Source organism: Ambystoma mexicanum, chromosome 2p (assembly GCF_040938575.1).
Source record: "Ambystoma mexicanum isolate Mex_15411 chromosome 2p, UKY_AmexF1_1, whole genome shotgun sequence".
Lineage (NCBI taxonomy): Eukaryota > Metazoa > Chordata > Amphibia > Caudata > Ambystomatidae > Ambystoma > Ambystoma mexicanum.
This window is the reverse complement of record NC_090923.1, coordinates 574,637,217-574,660,918: the sequence shown is the minus strand read 5'-3', so window position 1 is coordinate 574,660,918 and position 23,702 is coordinate 574,637,217. Positions and strand designations below refer to the sequence as shown.

The 23,702-nt window shown below is 45.1% G+C and overlaps 1 protein-coding gene across 5 annotated transcripts in view; it reads right to left on the bottom strand.

Annotated features, from left to right (window-relative positions):
- MAPKAPK3 (MAPK activated protein kinase 3) overlaps nucleotides 1-23,702 on the bottom strand; it is a 514,657-nt gene that overhangs the window by 155,969 nt on the left and 334,986 nt on the right. The window contains exon 1 of one of the 5 annotated variants that reach the window (XM_069644068.1): nucleotides 22,084-22,210. The exons of the other annotated variants lie outside the window; for them this stretch is intronic. Coding sequence (XP_069500169.1) covers nucleotides 22,084-22,188 — 105 coding nt within the window. The 5' untranslated portion in view covers nucleotides 22,189-22,210. Of the gene's footprint in view, nucleotides 1-22,083; nucleotides 22,211-23,702 lie in introns of those variants that run through there. 5 annotated transcript variants of the gene reach the window in all.

The following is a 23,702-nucleotide window of genomic DNA, read 5'->3' as shown; positions in this document are numbered from 1 at the left end:
CATGCATGCATGGGTTGAACGTACCAATGTCAACCATGATGCATATGTGCACACATAAAACTGTTAAAGGGTTGTCATTCTATCCAATTACACGCAAATGGAACAGATTACTTTAGCACAGGTCGTGAGTTATTGAGTGTTTCAATAAAGAAGATAGTGAATAAAATACAAAGGGCCTCATCCCTAGTTGGGAGGTATCCCGGCGGTATTACCACTGGGTTACTGTCCGCGCTAATAGCATTACCACCAACCGGTCCGGCACTATAGCTGGACCAAGGGTTGGGCGGTAACTGTAATTGCCCACTCCCCATTGGACCCAATGGGGAATTTTCGGTGCAATAAGCGCCCGAAAATGGGAATTTTTCCGGCACGTTTACCCCCAGATCTGAGCTGGGGCTAAACAGGCCAGACCCATGCTTGGGCGGACACTTAAATGCAGTGGTAATAGCGTTACCGCCGCATTTAAGGGCTACCGCCCAACTCGGGATGAGGCCGAAGCCTTTACCCGACATTACTAAACAATACATTGTAATAATTGATCATTAATGGTTTCCTTGGCTGTTTAAATTTGTGCTCGTCTATTCAATTTGCAAAATGTTTCAAACGTGGGGCGTAACTTTACATGGGATGGAGAGAGTCCTGTGCACACTGTGGCACTGTGCTGGCCACTGGGTCTCTATGGGCATTTGAAAATGAACACGATGCATGAAGCCGCCCCTGTGCATATAAAGCTAGAGTGTCACCCCTAGCATAGGATGGCCGTACCTTGCCAATGAGGCTATAGCTTGCTGATATGGACTGAACCTGGCCTATGAGGCATTACCTTGCACAAGATACCATTCCTTGGCCATTGGTTCGCAGCATCTAGGCATGCATACAGGGACTTTATTTGGATCACTAAAATGTATCTGGCACATGATGGCAGTTCTGGTGGATAGCTCATGGGCTGTATGCTCGCCTTGACCATGGAGCAAACCTGCTTTTTACCAGGTTGATTGCTGGCAGGGCCAAATCAATACTCACTACATATACCACAGAAAGAGGGACTATTAAAACAGCTATCACACCGTAAAAAAAACTGGAAGGAATATGTATAGAAGCACTATACAAATTATAATATTTATTCGGCAATCAAAGGCTCACTTGCTATATGGTGGCAGTGCCTGTGACTACACTGGTATATTCCCACGCGAGGCTATACTGGGCATACGTTGGCAGCCCTCGGGAAGGAGGGGAGGCGATTAACATATGTGCGTGGTACCTGCGCCGTGTGTAAGATTACTTTATCTGGTGTGTATGTGGGTATTAATAGTTGCACTTGCATGTGAAAGCTGCCCTGGAGTACGTGACGCTCCATCTTCTCCATGATAACCATAGCCATCGTGCCAGAGGGGCTGTATGATGCAGCACTGGCGTATAACGGCATTTCCTCTGGCCTACAATGACTGGGTTCTACGCTGAAAGGACGAAAAAAAAAACCATGTCAAAAACACGGATTTTAAAAAATCGAATTCCCAAAAATGTGCATTTGCATTTGCTTTTTTTGCACTTTTTTTAATGCATGGGAGACCCCCGCAGCTCCCGACATCCCCAACTCAATTTACTGCCTAAGCCAATCCCTATCATTTTTTATTTTAAAAAGTGCAAAAATCCCGCATTTTTGTCGATAAAAAAAAATTAGCTGTTTTTGTCCTCTGCGTTTTTGCATTCGTTTTTCTCAGGCGATACCCAATGACTGCTACATGTTCCTCTGGGAAACCAAGGCTGCACCGTGGCACGCCACAGCAGGACTCTATTTAAAATATATAGTTTATTTATTTCAAATAAATATAGTTATTAACGAATATAACCGTTTCTCTGTTTAAGACACTTTTTTTTTTACTTATGCACAAACTAGTTTGGTTTACATCTGTGAAATCACTTCTTCCGACGTTAGTTTCCATGACGCAAGCAGCGAAAAAGGTCACGCAAGGTCTCCTCCTGACATTTTTGTGATTGGTTCACGTTTTGTGCAGTGAGACCCAGACGGGCCATCAGTGTAGGAACTTGAATGTTGAGGGATATGTCTCCATACTTTGACTTGCTGAATTTAAGTCATTTGATATTGAGGTGATCACCCAATCGTCGGCTCCTTCTGGGCTTACAGTGGCGTTGTGGCATGTGTGACTTGGTTGAAATGGAATATTGCATTATATATATGAACAAGCCACAGGAGTGTGGTGAAACGCGTTAGTCCGCCTCCTTGCGACTGGGAAGCCGTTTTTTATTGTTAGATTTATCTAAATAAAACTTTAACTTCTTAAAAGCCAAATTGATTGCTGTGCAGCCGTCCTCTGTTGGATCCCTCTGGGTGAACTGTTCTGGTGAGCAATTGTTGCTGGACATTTTGGATTTTCGTCTGTTGATGGGAGTGCAGCTTACAAAAGTAAACAGGACTTGCGGTCTTGAGAGACACACACACACACACACACACCACTTTTTTTGCAGTTACAAAACGCATGTACTAAGCACTTTATGTCAGATATATCAATATATATTCCAATGGTGATGTGTGTACAATGTTTAACATATGGGATACGTGCTGAGCATAGTAGGCTCTGATGCATCATGCATTTTATGTCGTAAGCTCTGAGCATTATGCACTTTAATTTGTGAGCAGAGTGCTTATTTACAGCTTGAGTGACAGAAGAACTGCTGCTATGATCTGATGCACTAAGCACTTTATTCTGGCAACAATGTGCCTACTCATTATGCTTCATATTATGGGCATTGGCAGAACTGTTTCGAGCGGAGGCGTTAGTCATGTTAATTTGCAGATGGAAAGCTCATGCACTATGCACCTTATGTCAGATATTTTAATATATATTCCGATGGCAATGTGTATACAAGGTTTAACATATGGATACATACTGAGCATGCTAGGCTTTGATGCATTATTCATGTTATGTCATAACCTCTGAGTTTCTATACAGCTTGGATAACAGAGTTGATGCCCTATCCATTTTATTTTGTAAAGACTAGGCTTGTGCATTATGCACTTTAACTGATTCTTACTCAAATACCCTAACTGAGATTTGCATGTAACGTATCAACTCAATCATAGCTATTGAGGTGATATTAATGTCGGCAGTGGGCCGACCCTGTCGGTAACGGCCGGCCGCCCTAGTTAAGGGCCCGAGTGAAGCGAGGGACCCTTAACGAGTTTGGCGGTGCTGTTACCGACAAGGTCGGACCTCCACGGAGGTTAATATCACCACTAGCACCCATGTACTTTACCTAAACGGGTGCTACTTGGTTTTTCAATTATTATTTTTTTAACGCGGGCTTTCCTTGGTGAATACAGCCTGTGTTTCCGAGCATTCCCATTGGTGGACTCTCCCTCTCAGGGTGCTAATGGGTGATAAACACTAAACAACAGTATAAGAGTGCGGGCATCTAGATCACACTCCTGTGAAGCTTTATAATGTTATATGCAAAGTAAACTGACTATTCACATTGGGGAGGAACTGTACTTAAAGAGCATTCAAACTAATGTTTCCAATTCTTGTTCGGTTTCTTTACACATTTTAAGATGGTGGAAAAGAGTTGTGGATGCCGTTTTTTTGTTTCATCATTTTCCATGAAACATCATCCTGTGATGCCATCTTGGGGGAGGGGTTCCCTCCTTTTTTTGAAAATATATATATTATGTGTAGTATTTTTTGTTCTGTGTGTTCCGAATTGTACCTTGAAACTAGTGCACCCAGCAAGACTGTGCTGCTATTTTGCCAATGTGAGCGTTTTGGACAAACTGGTGGGCAGCCTGTTACTTGAGTAGCCTAGGTACTTCCAGCCCTCTCTAGATGGTTGCAAAAAAATCTTGCTAAGCATAGTATTTCTTCATTAGATGAGAAGAGACCAAGAAATTACCAGACCAGGATAGGGGCTGCACTGAGGCAGGCGGCCTCCGATCCAGGGCATAGCCAGCATGTTGAGTTGGAGTCCTCTTCAACTGTGGAAGTCCATATAAACTCATGGTTCTATACTACTTCAGAGGCTTGTGCGTGGTCCTTTCTATCCAACCACAGATTGAAGTTGGTCCTTAGAAAAAGGTTCTTGACCATTTTTGAGAAAGGTGGTCAAGTTGAATGATTCACCTAGGAACCTTCCAGGAAGTTGGCACTGTTGCCAAGTCATAAGGTACACATCTACTGCATTGAATATGCTAGGATTCAGGGCAAGAGTGGTTGTTACATGCAGAAAGGAGACATTTTGAGGATTTTGAATTTCGGTTAGGACTTTATTGATAATCCAATATGTTTTAGATTTTGTACTCTAGAAGTGGACAGGGAGGTTTTTGGAAGAACAAATGAATGTGAAAAATGAAGGGCAATAGAAAAAGGCGTTACGAGGGATAGACAGCTAGATGTGGTGATGGTCTGGGTCTATTTGACCTAAAACATTTGACCTAATCACATTTGATTGAATTTATTTGTTCTTTTTATCGGTCTATAATGTGGGGGGAGATCCCCCGCAATCCCGGCCCACCACTTCCCCTCAACCTAATCTATACCTTTACCCACCCTGAGATGTATATTTAACTAGATTTGAATGAAAAAAAGGTCCCAAAAAACACACACAAAAAAAAAAAAATGATCAAATGTTTTAGGTCAAATGTTTTTAGGTCAATGATGCTAATAATGTGGTGATAGGAAAAAACTTGAGAGAAAACGTGAGGAAGATGTGTCACAAAAGAAAGCAAAGGGAAATTAAACAGTGGGGGGACAAACGTGCAAGAGATTGAATACGTGGTGACAACCATGACTGAGAATGTAAAACAAATTGTGAAAGGAAGTGGATGGGTTAGAGGGGGAAAGAGCCATCAAGGGAGGATGAAGCCAGAGAAGTGATGGGGGCTTGGACCTAATAAATGAAAGTATGAGAAAATACAGGAAAACACTGAAAATGTGTAAGGGGAAGGGATTGAAGGCAGAAAAGTAAGGAAGACTAAGTTAGGGCTCGCAAATTGTACTAGCCCAAGCGTATTGGTGAGGAGATTTTATGAAGTGAATACCATTTGTATGGTACTCAACCTTACTGGCGAGGTTTGACATTTTTATTTCACATTTACTGCAAACACGCTTTGTTTGCAGCAAATGGTAAATCAAGGTTTCTCTGTGCATGGCTTGCCTTTCGGTGGCGGCACTGCACCAAGTATGAAGTGTGCTTATGGTGACAAGCACCATTTTACAGAAACCACTGTTAAATATGTTGTCACCCGTCAAAAAGGGGGCGAGTACATTTCTCTTAGGTTGCGCATGTAAACTAAGGAACTTGCCCTGCGGGTCTAGTGAGATTTTAGGAGTGTGTGAGGGCTGCTCTAAGTCTAGTGAGGCAAAGACCGAGTGCATAAAGTGAAGACAGACGCAATTACGAAAAAAGAGCAAGAGATAATAGGAGGGAAAGTGTTTTACAAGCAAAGAGGATGAAACGTGAATTTGTTATACACGATTAAAGATTAGCTTCAAAGCAAACAATCATGTGTCACTGAGTTTTCACCAACATACAGGAAGCGTGCCTGAAAGTAGAATGTGGATTACTCCCCATGTGAACAGCAGAGTGAGTCACACTTTTTATAACTTGTTTTGAACTGCACTGTGCAAGACGAGTTTTGCGCTTCACACCTTTAAAAATAACGTGGAACAGAAGTGGGAATGTTGAACCTTGTACCCAGGCACCTTTCAGCCCTTCCCTTCTAGAAAAAACAGCTCTGAAGGCGTTTTCCTCTTTTCTTAATCTCCAACCATTCAGCACTGAAAACAGCAATCAGTACTGACCAGCATTTTATCAGAATGCTCTCATTAGGTTTCACCTGTGCCCAGATCCAGTACATACTATATACAAACTCAAACTCACGCTGGGATCTTTCCACTCCCTCCACGTCCTCCTCTCTAACAGTGCTGGGCAATGCCGCCGGGCTGCCCAAGGCAAAGCCAGCTAACTGTTGTTTCATGGCAGCATGGTTAGGAGAGGGGCAGCAGTCCTCCTACAGGGTCAGCGCCCCTCTCCTCCCCACAGATAAGGGAGACAACAGGGTCTGGCGCATCAAAGCGCAGGAAGGGTAAGGTAATAAAAATACCTCACCCTTCCACGAGAATATATGGGTGCATTGCACCCAGGAGACCCAGGCAGGGAAATACAAAAGGATGTCCCCCCCCCCCCCGGGCGGAGGGGCTCAATTAGTCAGCTGCGGGCTGACCTGGGGGTTGGTGCACAGCCCCCCCACACATACTACAAAGACCCAAGGGTTCCCTGGGTCCTATATAATGAGCTGCTTGCAGCTCCAAAAACACAAACTGTTTGTGGACCCTGCATGGGGACCCAAACAGTATAGGGAAGTTCGATTTGCTACTCAGCGTCTTCCTGCTCTTTTCGACCAAACACTTGACCAAATAGTTGTGGTGTAATATTTCATGGGGAGGTTAAGGGTCGTAAAACATGACACACACACCCCACAACAACAAATGTAAGTCTGCTGCATATGGGTTCAACAGTTACAAGTCTCCACTGTCTGTTTACAGAGGCAGGCTGCACATTGTGAGCAAAAGTAGATGGAAAGAAGGAATCCAACAGACACACCAGTTCTGAGCCTGCATTAGCATTGAACTATTCCAGGCCACACTTTTCCTAAACAGTACTTATTTCATCACGCTGTTTGCGATGATGCAAACCGCATCTTGATGCGAAGTCAATGAATTAGCGATGAACCCGAACATGCGCAGGTCAGTACCAGCCACATCCTTGTGTTTCTTTATGGTGCGTGTGACTGCACCACTTTGGCTCAAGAGCGCCTAGTGTCTCGTTGTGCCTCAACAATTGGAGAGTAGTGGCCGGAGAGCCCCTGTAAAGAGTGGGCAGCCATTTCGGTGTCACTGCCTCCAGGTCACTGCTTGAGCCCTGGTTGAGCAGCCTACCACCTAGCCCCCAGGGGAATGGGCATAGCTGAGAATTCTGCATTACTTGAGTGATTGAGTCAGCGGCTGGGCCTTGCAAGTGACAACATACAGCTTTGAGATGCAGCACATGTGACCACCATTATTGTCATGCCCCACCTGGTCTAGGCCTGAGGCATTCAGGGATGCGGCGAGTTATAAAAATTCAAATGGATAAACACAATAAATGATACTTAAAACCACTTTGGGAAGACAACGTTTTGTGCAGGCCCTTTGGGTAGCAACACTTGACATATACTTAGCGGCAAAACAAGAAGAGGATGATGCAGCAAGACAGACTAAGATGTAACAAGATCTTCAAAACACAACATCTAGCTGACCATCAGAATGATGTAACAAAGATGCACTGCCACTCATATGGCCCCTTGGTAAATGCAAACGCTGAGAGGTTTCACCTGTGACAGGCCTGAACATTGCAGAAAGAATCAGAAATGTTATTGGTCCAATCGATCGGGCATGCATTTCCGAGCATACATCGATTGTTCTTAAAAATAATTCCAATGCAACTTACCCGAGTTAACGCATGCAAAAACGACAGGCAGGTCGGGTAGCACCATCTTGTGTTAATCTTATTCGTTGATCTATCGCCCTAAGTTCAAGTACCCTCGCGGCACTAATTCAGATCACCCGCCCCCAAGGCTGACATCACTAGACGCTCACGCCCCATTTTACAACGCCAATTCACATCTCATGTCAACGTCCTCTGTGCGCAATATATTGACGTGTCTCCATGGAAATGCCAAGACGCCTAGTTCCTCAACAAGTGTAAACAAACACTTTCTGATCACACAACGTTGGAGTTTCTTTTTCCTTCGTGTCAGTATATTTTATTTTGAGCTTTCCTGTCTTGTTTCTGCTCTGTTGAGTTATCTGCCAAGTACGACACAGAGAACGGGCATCTATACTGCCTAAAATGAATTAACTCAGTAGTCATTTTCATTTCTTATATTATGGACAAATGTTTTTACCAAACCATATTTAAACATGTGTCCTTGCGAACTTTTAAACTTTGAGCCTATTAATCTCGTCTTTGCACGGTGTGTTTTTGTAACATGGTGGTTTCTTCGCTTGTCTTTCTTTAACATTCAATGTTAAAAGAAAAGGTTTTTATTGACCTCACTGTTGATTCTGTGCTTCTTCACCATTTAGGAACTATGATAACAATTCAGCCATACCTGTACGGGCCTGAATGTTTTAAGATGAAATCCTTGAAAGAGAAAAAAGTTGAGACGATGCGGAATCAGATGAAAGTCATGAGGATCAATGACCAGAGCCTGAACTCAAACACATTTCCACCCGGTGTACCTGCCATCATTGTGCGCTTATGTCTACTCTAGTGGAGAACTGCTGTTGCAGAGAAAATTCTGGCTGCTTGGCCTACATTGCTGAAGAAGACACCGCCTATGTATTACCGAGCTGCATGACTTCAAGGCCGCCTGCCTTTCAAAATCCGTGTTGCCAATTAGGATTATCGTTATGCACAAACTTCGAGCTACAGTTCGCCCCTCATAATCCAAGAAACGAATTGACAACCGAGGCAGCTAACATAATATGTTGTTCCGCTACATCAATATAATTGAATTTTCCTGCAAATTGAATACATTACTCATTCTAATCTGAAACCAAAGTGTTCATCTTTAGATTTATCGTCTGGACAATTACTTTTCTTTCTCTTGGAAGTATTTCCCAAACTGTTTTTGCTGTAATGTGCGTTCACATTTCTAATTGATCCCCATTTGAAAGCACAAGTACTGTCAGTACTTTGCACGAAAAGGTACTTTTTAAAAGCATACCAATGGCTTACATTTGTAAAGGTAGTGCAAAAAATAAAAATGCTATTATTGGGTTCATTCCAGTAAACTATTTCTGTATCTCTTACACAGCAGGAAAAGGCTTGTGGCATATCATGTGTTTACATGGTGGATTCATGGAAGACTGGTATTTCGCATTCAATGAGTAATACCTGCATGTGTGATTCGAGCCATTCACGATTAATTCCGCAGTGATCACTGACAATACCGTGCATTTCTACAAACAGTACCTCGACTGCAGCAGTATAATTTGTAGTGTCATTGCCATCCACTTTTCCAAACTAAATAAAAAAGGAGTTAAGTTGAACAGTTATTAGAAATGTTTTGTAAGTCCACAACAGGTCCAAACATCTAAGAGTATCATAAAATATTGGGGGGCTTTGACAAGTTTACTGGCCTATCGCGCTCTGTTCATCCACATCCATCTCCCTCCTCTATCAATGAAAGGCCGCACCTGTCGGTGTGCACTCGCAAGGGGGCTGAGAGGATGGGAACGGTCAATGTGCCAGAAACCATGTACACCTAAAAGGGTTCTTTCGCATGGGGACCCTTATCCACATGGCAACCCCAGACCCGGTGTCTCCAGACTGCCCTTTGAAGACCCTGTCCCTGCAATCAACATAAGTCTGTGTCCACTGACTGTGTTCCAGCCCTATTGCGCTCGCCTCATCCAGATCCATCCCCCTCCGCTATCAATCAGTTTGCACCTGTGCACGTGTGCTCGCAAGGGGGCTGTACTGCCAGGATTGAGGAGGTCTAACATTGTCATAGAGGCCTGCCGGTATGAACGAATGCGTCAGACATTGATATACACAGCTACTTCTGTAATTCTTTATAAAGACTGTGGGAGTTAACAAGAAAACATCTGTGAAATCGACAGTGGATATCGCCAACTCCACTTTTTACCTTGCTTGCTGAGTCGGCTCATCTGTTCTTTTAAGAATAGGTTAGTTCACTTTTACTATTGTTTTCTGTAGTGTCAATGTTCTCTGCTAGGCCCCTTTCTATTGCTTCAAAATCAATATATACCCTATTCTCATTTTGTTTTATTCAATCTACACCATTATCAACTGTCCTACTTTTGCTTTAGGTGCCATTTATTATAACATACATTTTCTTTTATCATAAAAGGAATGTGATGTTTGATTTACTCACAGTGTTACTTTTTTAATAGTAATATTATTTATATTTCTGTAACAAATCATACGGACAATCCAACAATGCCTTCTTGTATCATTTTGGGTTGCACTAATAAGAGCCATGCTAAAAACTAAAAGTCAGAGTACAGTCCTGAATATATTTTGAAAGGACTTAAATTTAATAGGAAAATGGCGCTTGAGCTGCGGATTTCCAGTGTCTGAAATTGAAAGCAGAGCCAAGGATGTCTTGGATGACGTGAGGGGCAATTTATTCTGGATCTGCAGCATGCACTTCTCAGACGATATGCATGAATAACAGTACAATAAAAAGCGTTGCCCCAGACTCCTTCACAAATTACTTCCCAATGCAGTTCCAACTGAATTTCAGCACACGCTGACCGAAGTGAGTAGCAGACCTTGAATTTTTAAATGTTTTTTACCATTTTTTAAATTTGTCTGTATAATATGTTTTATAATTGACCACTCAGTCTATTGAAATAGTCTGAACAGCTTACAGTGAAAGTTTTTCAGTTTTTGGGGAATATTTCCATTTATATTTTATTGCACAAGTTTCCTTCATGACACAATGTACTGTGGTTTATCCACAGATTACTTTGTGTAGCCCTACTTTATGGATGGATACTCAAATAGTTCAGTGCAATCCGAGCCTTTCTAAAAACACACTCACATTACATCCTTTAAAAATAGGTCTGTTTTATGTCGTTACATAGACCGCAATGATGGAAGTACAGACCGTTAACATGGAGGAAACCACAGACATCCTAATGGTGAGGCCAAGCAACTTGCATGCAAACTTTATTTTATCCGTTTTGATGTGGTCTAAATTATAATACTAGTGTCCATTTTCTATTCAACAATGGTATGAATATATAAATCAATTAAAGGACTGTGATACTACATGGACCACTATTCCGGAGTCAACAGCAACCTCACTCAGCTTTCAAGTAAATCTTTTTAGAATATTCCTTCAGATGAGACTATACAAAATATGTATTTGTTCAAGTTCAACTTAAAACATTGATTATTCTTATGCATAATATTAGCTTTTGACACAAAGTGGCTTGCATTCTTTGGCAACATCAACCATCTTTTGATGTAATCTTTTTGTTGTTGATTTTACATCTTTATTATTACAATTACTGTTATGTAGGCAGAGCCTGTAACTTCAAACAACTTACTATTCTTCTACTGCAACCTGGCTGGAGGATGAGGTATGCAGTGATAATGTATTGATTTATACTAATAGTTATTGATTAACAATATCACAATCACATCTATGCACCCACACAAACTAGCTCCTCATCTATGGCTATATTATAATGCTAATACTGCTAGTCAACTCCCCTGTCAACACTACCATTTTCATCGAATAACTATTTGCATTCACTGCGAAAGTGTACACAGGCAGACTACAGTAATGACACTCGCCTTTACTGTTATATATACACATAATTGCTTACACTTAGCATTGTAGCCTATATCATGAAAACTGAACCTAGGTATACTATAAAGTGGCCCATCTCCCACTGTTGAAATTGTACTCAGCTATCTGCATACTGCATTTTTAGCTCATATTGTGATTGTTGGATCTAGGTGAACCCATATTGTTGAAACTGCATTTAGCCACCAATATACTGCATTTTTAGCTTATATTGTGTCATTTGAATCTAGGTGAATCCCTACTGAAATTGCTTTATCCACCTGCATACTGCATTTTCAGCTTATACTGTGATTGTTGGATCTAGGTGAACCCCTATTGTTGAAACTGCATTCAGTCATCTGTATACTGCATGTTTAGCTTATATTGTGATTGTCAAATCTAGGTGAACCCCTACTGCTGAAATTGCATTTAGCTATCTGCATACTGCATTTTCAGCTTGTATTGTGATTGTCGAATCTAGGTGAACCCCTATTGTTTAAACTCACAACTACCTTGCCTAACATGAGTAAAAACAGAAATACCCAGACCCTCCTACTTACGCTTGGCCTCCTCACAATCATGACCTTTGCTATTTCTAGAACAAGTCCACCTAAAGACAGAAACATGGGACTCAGGTCAAGATTACCTTGCATTCATGAACCTAAAAGAAACAAAATAAGTAATACCACTGGACTCCTCTCCACCCAACATAACGACCGCCTGGCTAAGCGAGCACATGCAACCAAAACAGACACCCTAAACTCTGTGCCTGCCCATACTTACACAAAGAAGCACTTGCGTCAAAATAGACATACAATTCAACTTACTCACAATCCCAATCCCAAGAATACCCTGACGTTAACCGGGTCGCTCATCAATGCTAGATCTATGGTAGCCCATGCCACCGAAATTGCAGACATCCTAAGCAACGGCAGCCTGAACCTACTCGCCATAACAGAGACTTGGCTCCATGAGGCAGCAGGACCCACCCTGATGATAGCTGTACCTGACAGCCACCAGATTCTTAGATAGATAGACTTAATGCCAAAGGCGGTGGCCTAGCCATCATTTCCAAAACCACCTTGCCCATTAGGCTCGCCACCTAACCTCCTTGCTCATCCTGTGAAATACTCACAGCTAAACTGCTGCTTTCCAACAACTGCACGCTGACCATCCACTTGATATACAGGCCCCCAGGACCACTAGGAACTTTCGAAGATGACCTAACTAGCCTCATAGCGAACAATACTAAATGATGGGTGATTTCAATATTGGCTTCAATGATTCAGACAACAAAAATGCCCATTCAATAGCAGCCCTACTTAATGATCACGGGCTCACCCAAAAAGTACTCTTCCCTACCCACATCAAGGGTAGGACCCTCGACTGGGTATCCGATCCCAACTGTAACATTGCCATCACCAACACCGCCCCACAACTCTAAAAAAGATATTACTGCAGAAAAACTCATCCCTCTCCTTCCCGCTATCAATGGCTTGGAAAATAACGCCGATCCAGACACTCTAGTGGACACCTTCAACAAAGCTATGACCACTGCAATAAACACTATCGCACCAATTAAACTGCCAAAGTCAAGCAGGAAGCTCACTTGAATGCCTGGCTCACACCTCAACTCAAGGATCTAAGAAAACAGAAAAGAAAGCTTCAAGCTATCTGGCATTACTCCCCTACCGACAACAACAAAGATAAATTAGCCCAACTCTCCAAACTCTATAAGAAAGAAATCATCAACACAAAAAAATGTTGTGCCAAATCGAACACCAAGGAACTCTTCTCCATCCTCCGGGAAATGGAATCCCCCATACAACCGGTAGACACTGTCCCCAAGGACAAGATATGGTGCACTAACATACAAAATGCCCTATCGAATAAAATCACTACTCTCCAACTCAAAATAGCTAAAAAAAGGACTCATTGCCCCTCTCTGATCAACAACTACCACTGCCCACCGAGCCCAAAACCATTCCGCCCTTCAGCTTCAAAACTATCTCAATCATTGACACAGAAAAGGTCATTCTTTCCCTGAAACCTTCCAATTGCAAGGGCGACAGCTGCCCAGCGCAAATAATAAAGGATGCAGCTAGGGACTTAGCACCTTTTATCTCGAAGCTCATAAACTCCTCCTTTAAATCAAATACAGTACCTACCAACTTGAAAGAATCTTGGTCCTTCAAACCCTTGATCCATCCATCCCTACTAACTACAGACCTATCACCACCGTGCCTTTCCTACTGAAAGTTATCGACAGAGTAGCCTACTTAGAAATTCAGGACTATCTGGAAGCCAACCACCTGCTAGGCTCTCGGCAATCAGGCTTCTGCCCCCTTCATGGCACTGAAACAGCCTTGCTAGACCTTAAGACACAAATCAAGCAGCTAAAGGATAGTGGAACAACAGCTTTGCTACTCCTACTGGACTTGTCAGCAGCCTTCGACCTGGTGGAGCATGCAGTTTTATGCAGCCACCTCAGGCTTGCTGCCAACTTCACAGGGGAAGCTACAGCCTGGGTCCAATCCTTTCTAGTTAACCGGACCATGAGAGTTTTCCACTTCAACCTGCGCTGATCCCATCCAAATATCATGCGGAGTCCCACAGGGGTCCTGTGTCTCACCCACCATGTATAACTTTTTCACCAAGCCGTTGTTCGACAAGTTGGACAGACTGGGCGTCACCTACACTAATTATGCAGATGACACCCAGATCCTCATACCCCTTTCGGGCAACTATGAAGCGGACTCAGCCTTGGTGAATAAGATTTACATCCTCATTCAGGCATGGATGGCGACCCATGGCCTCTGCCTGAATGATGATAAAACGGAGATACTGCTCCTCGGCTCTGACTCCAACCGAAAAAAACTAACCCCAAACTACGCATCCTTTGACATTGATAACAATATCATCAAGGTTATGCCTGTGGTAAAAACTCTAGGATTCTATCTGGACTCCTCCCTCACCCTTAAGAAGCAAGTCAACTCCCTTGCCTCCACAACAGCCTACACTTGCAAATTAATCCGAGCCTCAGGACCATTCCTCTCCAGTGCCAGCTGTGTCACATTGGCTAATGCTCTTATTATGTCCAGACTAGACTATTGCAACGACCTGTACTCAGAAGCCAACAAGTATGTCACCGACAAACTTCAAAGATTGCAAAACAATGCCTTAAGAGCAGCGCTGAACATCCCCTATAGAGAGCACATCACTAAATTTAGGAAAGAGACTCACTGGCTAAAAATAAAGGATATAATCTTCCTCAAAATAGTCTCTCTCACTTCCAAATGCCTAAACAATCTAGCACCTCCTTACTTGTCGGACAAAATCTCCAGTAGAACCACTACCCGACCCACGAGATCTGCCAATACTTCTATGCTTGAAATCCCCAGATTTAAACTGACCACGGCCGGAGGAACTAGTTTCCCAGTTAAAGCTGCGCAATCATGGAATACACTCCCACTTGACCTCAGACGACCCACACCCTACGCCAAATTTAGACATAATGCCCTCAAATGGCTTCGCACTAACGACTTACAACTGTTTCTTCCCCCCACTGCCGCTCTACCCTCTTGACATAACCTTGACAACCATTGCACTTAACACTACTAATGCAACGAATACACCGGACCTTATATTCCATAGCTGCAGGCTATGAAAATGCATGAGAGAAAGTACAGGCCACCTACCTGTGGTCGTGGCCTAAGCTCTCCAAACAGAATGTGTGGTAATCCACCGCCCTATAATACTGCCGCAGGAAGCGCAGGCTGTGAATCCCGTTACGCCAGGAATAAAAACTGACCAGTGCTGACAGGAGTGGAAGGAACAGAGAACAATGAAGCAAAAAACTGCTCTGGGGAATAGTGGTGTTGGGAAGTATCTTAATCCTTTTCCACTGAGCTTCTTTCTCCTGGTTTGAGTATTCTGGAAGATGTAGGAAATGCGTGCGCACGCTGCTGTGCCTTCTGCGAAACAGTGTGCAAAAAGTGCTCTGGTCCCGCCCCCAAGGACTGACACCCACACGTATGGAGGAAAGGGGACCATGGACTAGGAGAACAGAAGTTGTTCTGGTCTATGGTGAGTAACTTTATCTTTAGTGATGAGTAGGATATGCATATTTCTTTTTAATCATATTTAAAAATCAGACCCAGAGGAGCCAATCTAGAAAGATAAAACGAAAAAAATGGTATTATTCTGGCACACTCATTTATAGATTTGTGCCAGACGATGCCTTACTGAGCTACCCATTAGAGTCCTGCATGTGGTTGCAACAAGATGACATACACCCTCTCAAACCAAGGGAAGCAGAAAAGCATTGTCAATTAGGAAGATTTTTACCAGACAGCCGTAAAACAAGTGTCGCTATGTGCGAGTATGCAACTTAAGGAATCAGCAAAAGGTCCCAAATGAAATCCATTACAATGTTTCTAGAGTGAAGACCTGCGTAGCCCGGGGACAAAATGTAAAGAACCTAAAATATATGCTTTAAGTGCAGTGGAATAAGAACGTGTATTACAAAGTAGACAGACACTGGCTTATTCCAGAACTTATAGTGCAGCAGCAGACAACATACAACATCTCGTGGCTTCTTTTCCATATACAAAAACACCTCTACTTATATTTCAAGATGGACATAGGACTGTGCACTGCAGAGACCCGAGTGCCCGATCGCGGACGAATTAAAATTCATGCAACTTCCCCTGGCCTTTTATGGGGAGTCTCAACCATCTCAGCATGCACAGAGCAAAGCCCTAGATCAGTGTGAAGCAGTATCTGGTCACACCTGCCCCCACCCCACACCTGCCCCCGCCCAACCCGACACCCCAAACCTTCCCTCCCTCCCAACCCACCGCCTCCTGTCCAATCAGGGAAACTTAAAAGCCTACAGACTTCAGCCCCTCTTATATTTGGAATGGCTCCTCCTTATCCTGCAACTAAGAAGCGAGTCAGAGGCAAGCATTTGGCACAAGCCCAGTTTGTGCGTGCGTGTGTGTGCGTGTGTGCGTGTGTGTGTGCCATGTTTAATCCAACAGTACAGAGTTTACAGATTTTCAGAAAAACATGCCTGCATGCATGCAGGCTTGAAATGAGGCTGCTTTAGCTTGCAAGCTGTTCAGACCCTGCATGGGACAGTGCTTCCTCTATGCATGCTTCAGCCTGTACTGACCTTACGGCCCTTACCCCTCCAATATGCTATGCCCCATGGAACATACTTTTGTGCCACAGTCAGTACAGTGCAAAGAATGGTTTGTTTCAATGTCCTTAGTGGGCTCCAACGCAATGGTGCTGGGCCGGGATTGCAGGTGTTGCAGTCTGCTTTACTGGCTGAAATCAGACAAACACTCCCAACAAATAAAAGTAGGCAGCAGCTGATAGGCACGTGTCTGCCCCTTGTTGCCATTTACGTGTTCAGACCACAGGAGTCAGCCGCACATTATACACAGAGGTGCTCAACTATTGGAATAACTGATCTGAAGGGAAGCAAAGATGAAAAGATAGCTTCATTTATGGTAATTACTTGACTCAAAGAAACAATATGTTACATAAATAATAGCCGTGTTTTTAAAACGAACATACATTTGTACCTGCCTATAAATACCCGAGTTGACAATGGTACCCATTTGTTCACTCCCTAAAAAATCCTTTTACTCTCAACTTCCAAAAAGTAGGGCGTAAAATACTTCTACCTCAAAATCTTATCTGGAGCGGTAACAGGGACACCTGTGCAGCGCGCCCTGGTTAGTGGTTATCAAATGATGGCTCTACTCATTCCACAAGATTCCAAAAGCAGCTTTCTGAACCACTTGAATCCCTAAATGGACTCCAAAATCGGCAAGCCTCCTGCAACAGCTAGGGGGTTAGGAAGACTGTGTTAATCTATACCTACACAGCTCAAGCTGCAGCCAATACTCACACCAGACAGTAACATCAAAACTAACTGAAAATCTAGTTGACAAACTATTGGAGCCACAAGCGACAAACTAGGAGTTGCCTACGAAAAATTGAATATTGATAAACATGTAATCCACACAGTCATCAAAGTTGATAGATTGGGGGTGACCATTGAGGCATCACTCAAATCAGACACTCAAGTTACAGATGTGACAAAGAACATACACTATTACCTCAGGCTTATATGCTTGATAAAACCCTTTGTTTCTACAGCCAATTGTGCCACGCTAATTAGGGCTCTAGTTTTATTGAGACTAGACTTCTGTAACACACTCCTTTGAGGAGCAAGTAAAGGGTGAATTAAAAGATTACAAACCTTGCAAAATGATGCTGTGACAATAGTAAAAAGTGTATCGAAGTCGGAACATACATCGCAGCACAGGAGAGACCTTCACTGGCTCCTTGTGGAAGCAAGAATTAAGTTTAAGATTAATGTTCTAACCCACAAATGCCTCACTTCAGTTAGAAACAGCAGATCTAAAGAAACCATGCGACTGCTCGCCGTGTGAAGGGGAAAGGAAGTTCTTACCCCGTCAAAGCAACTTTAGCATGGAGCAAGCTACTGATAGATTTACGATATGAAAGCAATCTATTCACTTTCAAAAAAAGCCATGAAAACCATTCTTTTTTTAATAAATTCACGCCTCCTGGGCTTCCCTGCATAGCTGTTTTGTGGTTTGCTTTGAGAGCTGTTCTCCGCGCCCTGATGCCCACAGGCTTTGGCGTGTTAGAAATAGATAACTAATGTTAATAAATAATATGCAAACTGTTTTAGATTTCACTCTGCTGGCTACAGATGCTAAAGGGTGAGTCATGCATACAGTGAATGGCATGCCGATCTTGCACACGTCGTTTGAAGAATGACCCACCCGGAGAGGGGTGGGGGCAAGGATGTTGGGGAGTCGGGGGACGAATGGGCATGCTAGGCATATACCAGGGGGTTATGAACAAGTCTTATCTTGTTATAAACAGGCGTGCATAAAATGCATAAGTCGACACCCTGTGGTCCTATGCTGTGGACAGGGAAATAAAAATAGGGATATGAGAAGTGCCACCAGAAGGGGTTTGTTGGGGAAGGTCTCACATTCGGTTAACATGGAGAAATTGATGAGGTTTGACCGCTAACCAGCTGAATTATTGGTAGATGGCTTTGCAAATGGTTCTCAGGTTCCCGATGGTGGCCCAAGAGTAGAGGTGGACGGAGAACTTTATGGTCACTGCAAGAACACATTGAGATGGTAGGGTAGAAATTGAGTAATACGTAGTGGATGGCAGGCCTCTTCGCAGAGATTCCCAGCCCAGAAATGAGGGTGTCACCGGTGGGGATAGTCGAAGAGAAGGGATGAGTTTAGGATGATTCCTCATCTATCGTGGCAATGAGGCGAGTTGGACAATGTATAGATTGATCTAAAGGTGTGTACAATGGACATGCTCTCGCATGGACGAAGGAATCATACTGGTACATACCTACAGACGAGGGGCAGGAATGGCCAAGCACAACATCATGTCAGCTATCTTTTAATGGTGCCACTGATCAGATTCTGCTATAAAGCATACAGATTGAGGGCTATTACTACGCAGACAAGGCATTTCAATGGGCCGCTCTGTGGCATGTGCTCTTTTCAAATATTTTAGCATGTTTCTGCAGTGGGCAATTACAAAATGGGCGGTTTGGAAACAAATGATCCATTACTTGGCTATCCTGATGGTCGGCAGAAGCATGATGGGGTGGTGGGGGTCTGTGCTTGGTAGCTGAAGGCTTTTTAGAGGTAGGCAATTTGCTTGGGTGTACCTCGACCTTGAGGAGATGGACGGTCTGCCAGCAGTGTAGTCTTTCCTGGGGATCAAGCCAGCTTCTCTGGCAATGAAATCACAGCTACTAAAGGACAGTTGGAGCAATGAAGGAGGTATGATCGAAGAATTGTTAAGTTGAAGGAAGTGTGACATGAGGAAGGTTCGGCAGCTCTTGGGATTCCTTAACTTTGCATGCAGGTTGGTGGTACCAGGAAAATTGTTTTGTAGGCAGTTGGCATTGGTAAATACAGAGAGAAAAAGGGCCACATCACAGGATCAGTGTGACTGTGTGCATTTGGGAAGACCTCATGTTTTGACGCTTATTGTTGGGGGGCTGCAATAGGGTGTAAAGGTGCTAGAATTAATTTAAGGATCTTGAGTAGAATACACAATCATGGCCTGCAGAACAGCATGAGGGAAATGCCAGGAAAGTGGGACATGGGCAAAGGTGGTTATGGGACAAGAAGTGTGGGGATTTCGAATGGAGGATGCAGGGTGACATTTTGACACTTATTGAGCGGGAATGCCATCGCAGTCACGCTTTCAGCAAAATGTGCATTTTTTTTACGGGAAGTGTTTTTGGGGCTATAAGCACATGGCGGGGGAAATGGGAAATATGACGGTAGAGGGACGGGTTAGGCAGAAAGCAGCAATAAACGATGTGCACAGACTGAGTTCCTTTGTCTTACTGAAAGAGTTGGATCGGGCTGGCAGGGTGCGTTAGAATGAACAACGTTTAGGTCTTGAGATGGGGGGCGTGGAGCAATGCAAAGAGGTAAGGAGAAGCAGGAGCTATCAGAGAGGCAAGGGTTCTGTGGTGTAACAAGGGTGGAATGGATTTGCCTGGTTAGAGCGTTGGGGAAGTTTGAACTTGGGCAGGAGTGACCTGATGCAGGCAACGGGTCTGTAGGTGATTAAATGGAAGAAAATGGAATTGGGGATTATCCGGCATTTATGGTTAGACACGGAATTGTGGTGAACCCCAAGTACTGCCACAGAGTGTACAGAGGAGCAAAAAGGCCAGCAGCTATTGACAGAGTCAGAAAGAAAGGAGATGAACTTGTCAGTATTAAAGAGAAGGGGTAAGGGTGTTAAGGTACAAGGTCCTTATGTTAGATCGGCCTGCATATTTCCACCAGGAGGGAGCGCTATGCGGTCTGGGGTGCCAGCCCCTCCGTAGTGAGGGTGTCCTGCGATGTAGGGTGGCCCAACTGGGCCACAATGCAGCCGGCCGCGCCGCAATAAGCCACACATAGACCAGGGATTACAGGTATGGCAACTCCCGAGATGGAAACCGCACGGCCCCTTTATTGACTTGGTCACTTACATGTGACCTTGCACACGAGACTCAGCACGCACCTCGTGGTGTCATTCAGAGGTCACAACGTCCCATGCTAAGGGTAAAGACAAACAAATGAAGAACATTTAGTATGGCATGTGTTATAACAACTGCTAAAGCTCACACTGACCTCGTGGGTCATTTTGGAACACAGATATATGCATTCTTGCATGCTGCTGTACACACTATCTACAAGGGTGCATTACCAGGGGTTGGGCGGTTCAGTTCATCATCTTGTGAAGGGTGATGTTAACTCCCTTTACCTCGTGCAGTTCTGGCCAACATTAATTCCAAGCTGTTCTACAGGGCCTACTTTACACACCTATCACTTCTGCGGTGTTAATGCATTACCATCATACGTCTTTGTTCTGGTATACACTAAGGCACATATTTACATTGGGGTGTAACGCGCCTTTGGGGCTTTGTTACTCCAAACTTTATTAGTCCACTAACAGAGTGGGGATCAAACCACAGGCCGGACAATCTGCACTGGGTATACCAGGGCCACGTCGGCAGATGGCCACAGGGCAGTCCCTCTGTGTCTGCTACACCCAGTTGGAATGCGCTCCATTAGTCGGGAAAGTCTTGTGGGCCCCTCTCTCCCGCATGTGGATAGGGGCAACGGGAGGACACTCTCCTGGAGTCAGTCACCTTGTTCGGAACGGCTGAACGGCAGCGAGAAGAGCCATGCCCAGGTTCTTCCTTGGTACTGCCTTGGCAGCAGTCCCTTCCTGTTGAGGTTCCCTTCCCTCTGCTTGAGTCAGCGTTTCCAGCGACTGAGGCTGTGCAGTGCTTGGCTCTCCCCTCTGCTTGTTGCCTTGAACTTCTGCTGGTACGGCGGCAACAACGGCCGCGCCATGGCCAGTCAGTAGTTGTTCCTGGCTTGCCTTTTGCCTAGCCGCTTGGTGGTGATTGGGTGCAGGATGGCCAGCGGTCAATGTTGTGCCATCTGTGGGCTCCCTTTCAGGCCGGAGGGTTCCCTCGTCGTGGGCTGCGGGGTACAGCTACTGTGGCGACGGTTCTTGCCATGCCTCTCTTCACTCGTTGTGTGTTGGGGACGCATGACCTGCTCCTGGCCCATTGGCCGCAAGGATAGGCAGGGTCACAGTGGTGGCTCCCTGCGAAAGCCACTGCCGCGCCGGGTCTTGCTGAGCCACTGTTCTCCTACCAGGCCTCTCTATCAGGCAGGAGCTGCTTTTGGCAGTGCATCACTCCCCCCGACGGCAGTGCCTTATTTGAGGCGGATCACCTCTCCCCCTGACGGGAGCACCTGTCTCAATTATCCAGTAGGCCAGGGTGCTCCTCTGGTCTTTGCCCCAGGTAGGGGCCTATAGCGCTGTCGCAGCATGGGTCACCAGTGCTCCCTCAGGTAGGAGTACCAACAGTCATTGTAGCGCTATGTGTCACTTGTTCCCACCCAGACAGGATTCCAAAAGTCATTGTTGCGGCGTGGGCCGCTTGCTCTCTCCCAGGCAGGAGTACCTAATGTCCATGTGTTCCCCCCCTGTATGAGCAGCTTCTTCCCTGCACGTCTCCCCTCAGACGGGAGTTTTCCCCAGAACTGTTACAGCACAGGCCACTGTCCTCCCCCAGACAGGAGACTTACTTGTGCTCTCTTTTGATGGCGACAAAGCCGCTTCCTGTTTCCCCCTGGTGGAGACTTATGGGTGTTTCCCATGTTGGCGGCGTGCGCATCGCTTCCTCCGCGCATCGCTTCCTCCCGCCTCCCCTCCTCTTTTTGTTCTTCACCTGCAGCGCCTGGCGCTGCCGAGCTGCACTGTTTCCCCCAGGCAGGAGCATCCGTAGCTTATTGCGGTCCCACGGCGGTGGGCCACCCTCTGCTCCCCCAGCATGAGGCTCGACAAAGGAGTTTATTTTTTTGATGCCATCGCCCCCACAGGTGGGAGATGGTCTTTGCTTTTGTGGGCAGCAGCCCTCGCACGCCGCCTTCTCTCCCCCAGGCAGGAAAATATGAAACCTGCTGCTTGCTTGTTTTTTTCTCTGCGGCTAGGCAGATGCCGCGCTGCCCACTCCGCAAGGCAGGCGCTCTGCTCGCCTTTGGGCAGCGGCAATCGCGTCTCTTCCACTCCCGCAGGCGGTGGAGGCTATCCCACTCACACCCACCGGCAGGAGATTGAGCTTCAGCACTGTGGCGGGCCTCGCTGTAGGGGTCACCAGGTGTGGTGCGAGTCACGCACCGGCATTCCCCATACCTGCGGGGCTCAACAAAGAAGCCAGGGAGGCTGATACTGCCGGGCCCTCCCAGGGGACAGGCATTGCGCCCTGGTTGCTGCTCCCAGGCTGCAGTGGGAACAGCCCGTACCGCTTCCCGTTTCCTTCTTATTCTTTTTTTTCCTCACTGCCCTCCGGCACAGTACGCGGGTGAGGTCCATGGACCCCCTCGTTGCCAGATGTGTCCTGCACCGTAGCGATGCAGGGCAGCCCGACCCGCCATGACGCAGCCGGACACGCTGGGCTGCAATACGGCACACAGACACCAGGGATTACTAATATGGCAACTGTCGAGCAGGAATCCGCTCGACCCCGTTATTGACTTGGTCACTTACATGTGACCTTGCACCTTGTGGTGTCGTGCTGAGGTCACAACAGGGGTACACCTGCTCTACCAGGCCAATGAAATCTACTTGATGAAGTTGACAAGCATAGTTCAAGTGTTCATAAGGGTGAGGCAGTAGGTGGGGGAGGGGGTATTGAAAATATCACTTGGAGAACTTTATGGCGAGTGCCAGAGATAACCAGATAACAGTAGTGGAAGAAAATGTTAAAAGTTAAGGACGGTTTGGGAGTGTGTGGTAAACAGGGAATAATAGTACCTGGTCCTAGTGCAGGAAGATACGCCTGAAAAGAAAAAGGGACAGAAATAAGTGCATGGAAGAAAGTACTAGGATGGAAGAAACAAGGACGGTAAGAGGAGGAGGCAGCATACTTCGGGAGGGAGTGGCATTGGAGGAGGGAGAGAGTAAAGTGGGAAGCATGGAATAGTGGGACACAGAGGTCACAAGAGTAAGGCAATATGCTTAAAAGGTTTGTACTGTCAACGGATCTGCCCTGAAATAAAGCAGCCTTCGTCAAACAAGAATCATGCGTCATGCAGTTATTTAGGTCATACTTCCAAGAGGTGAGATCAGGAGTGCAAAGGGCTCCCTGTCAAGGTTTTGCATAGCAGCAAAGATACGTTCGCTCATCAGCATCTCTGGCGTTTGA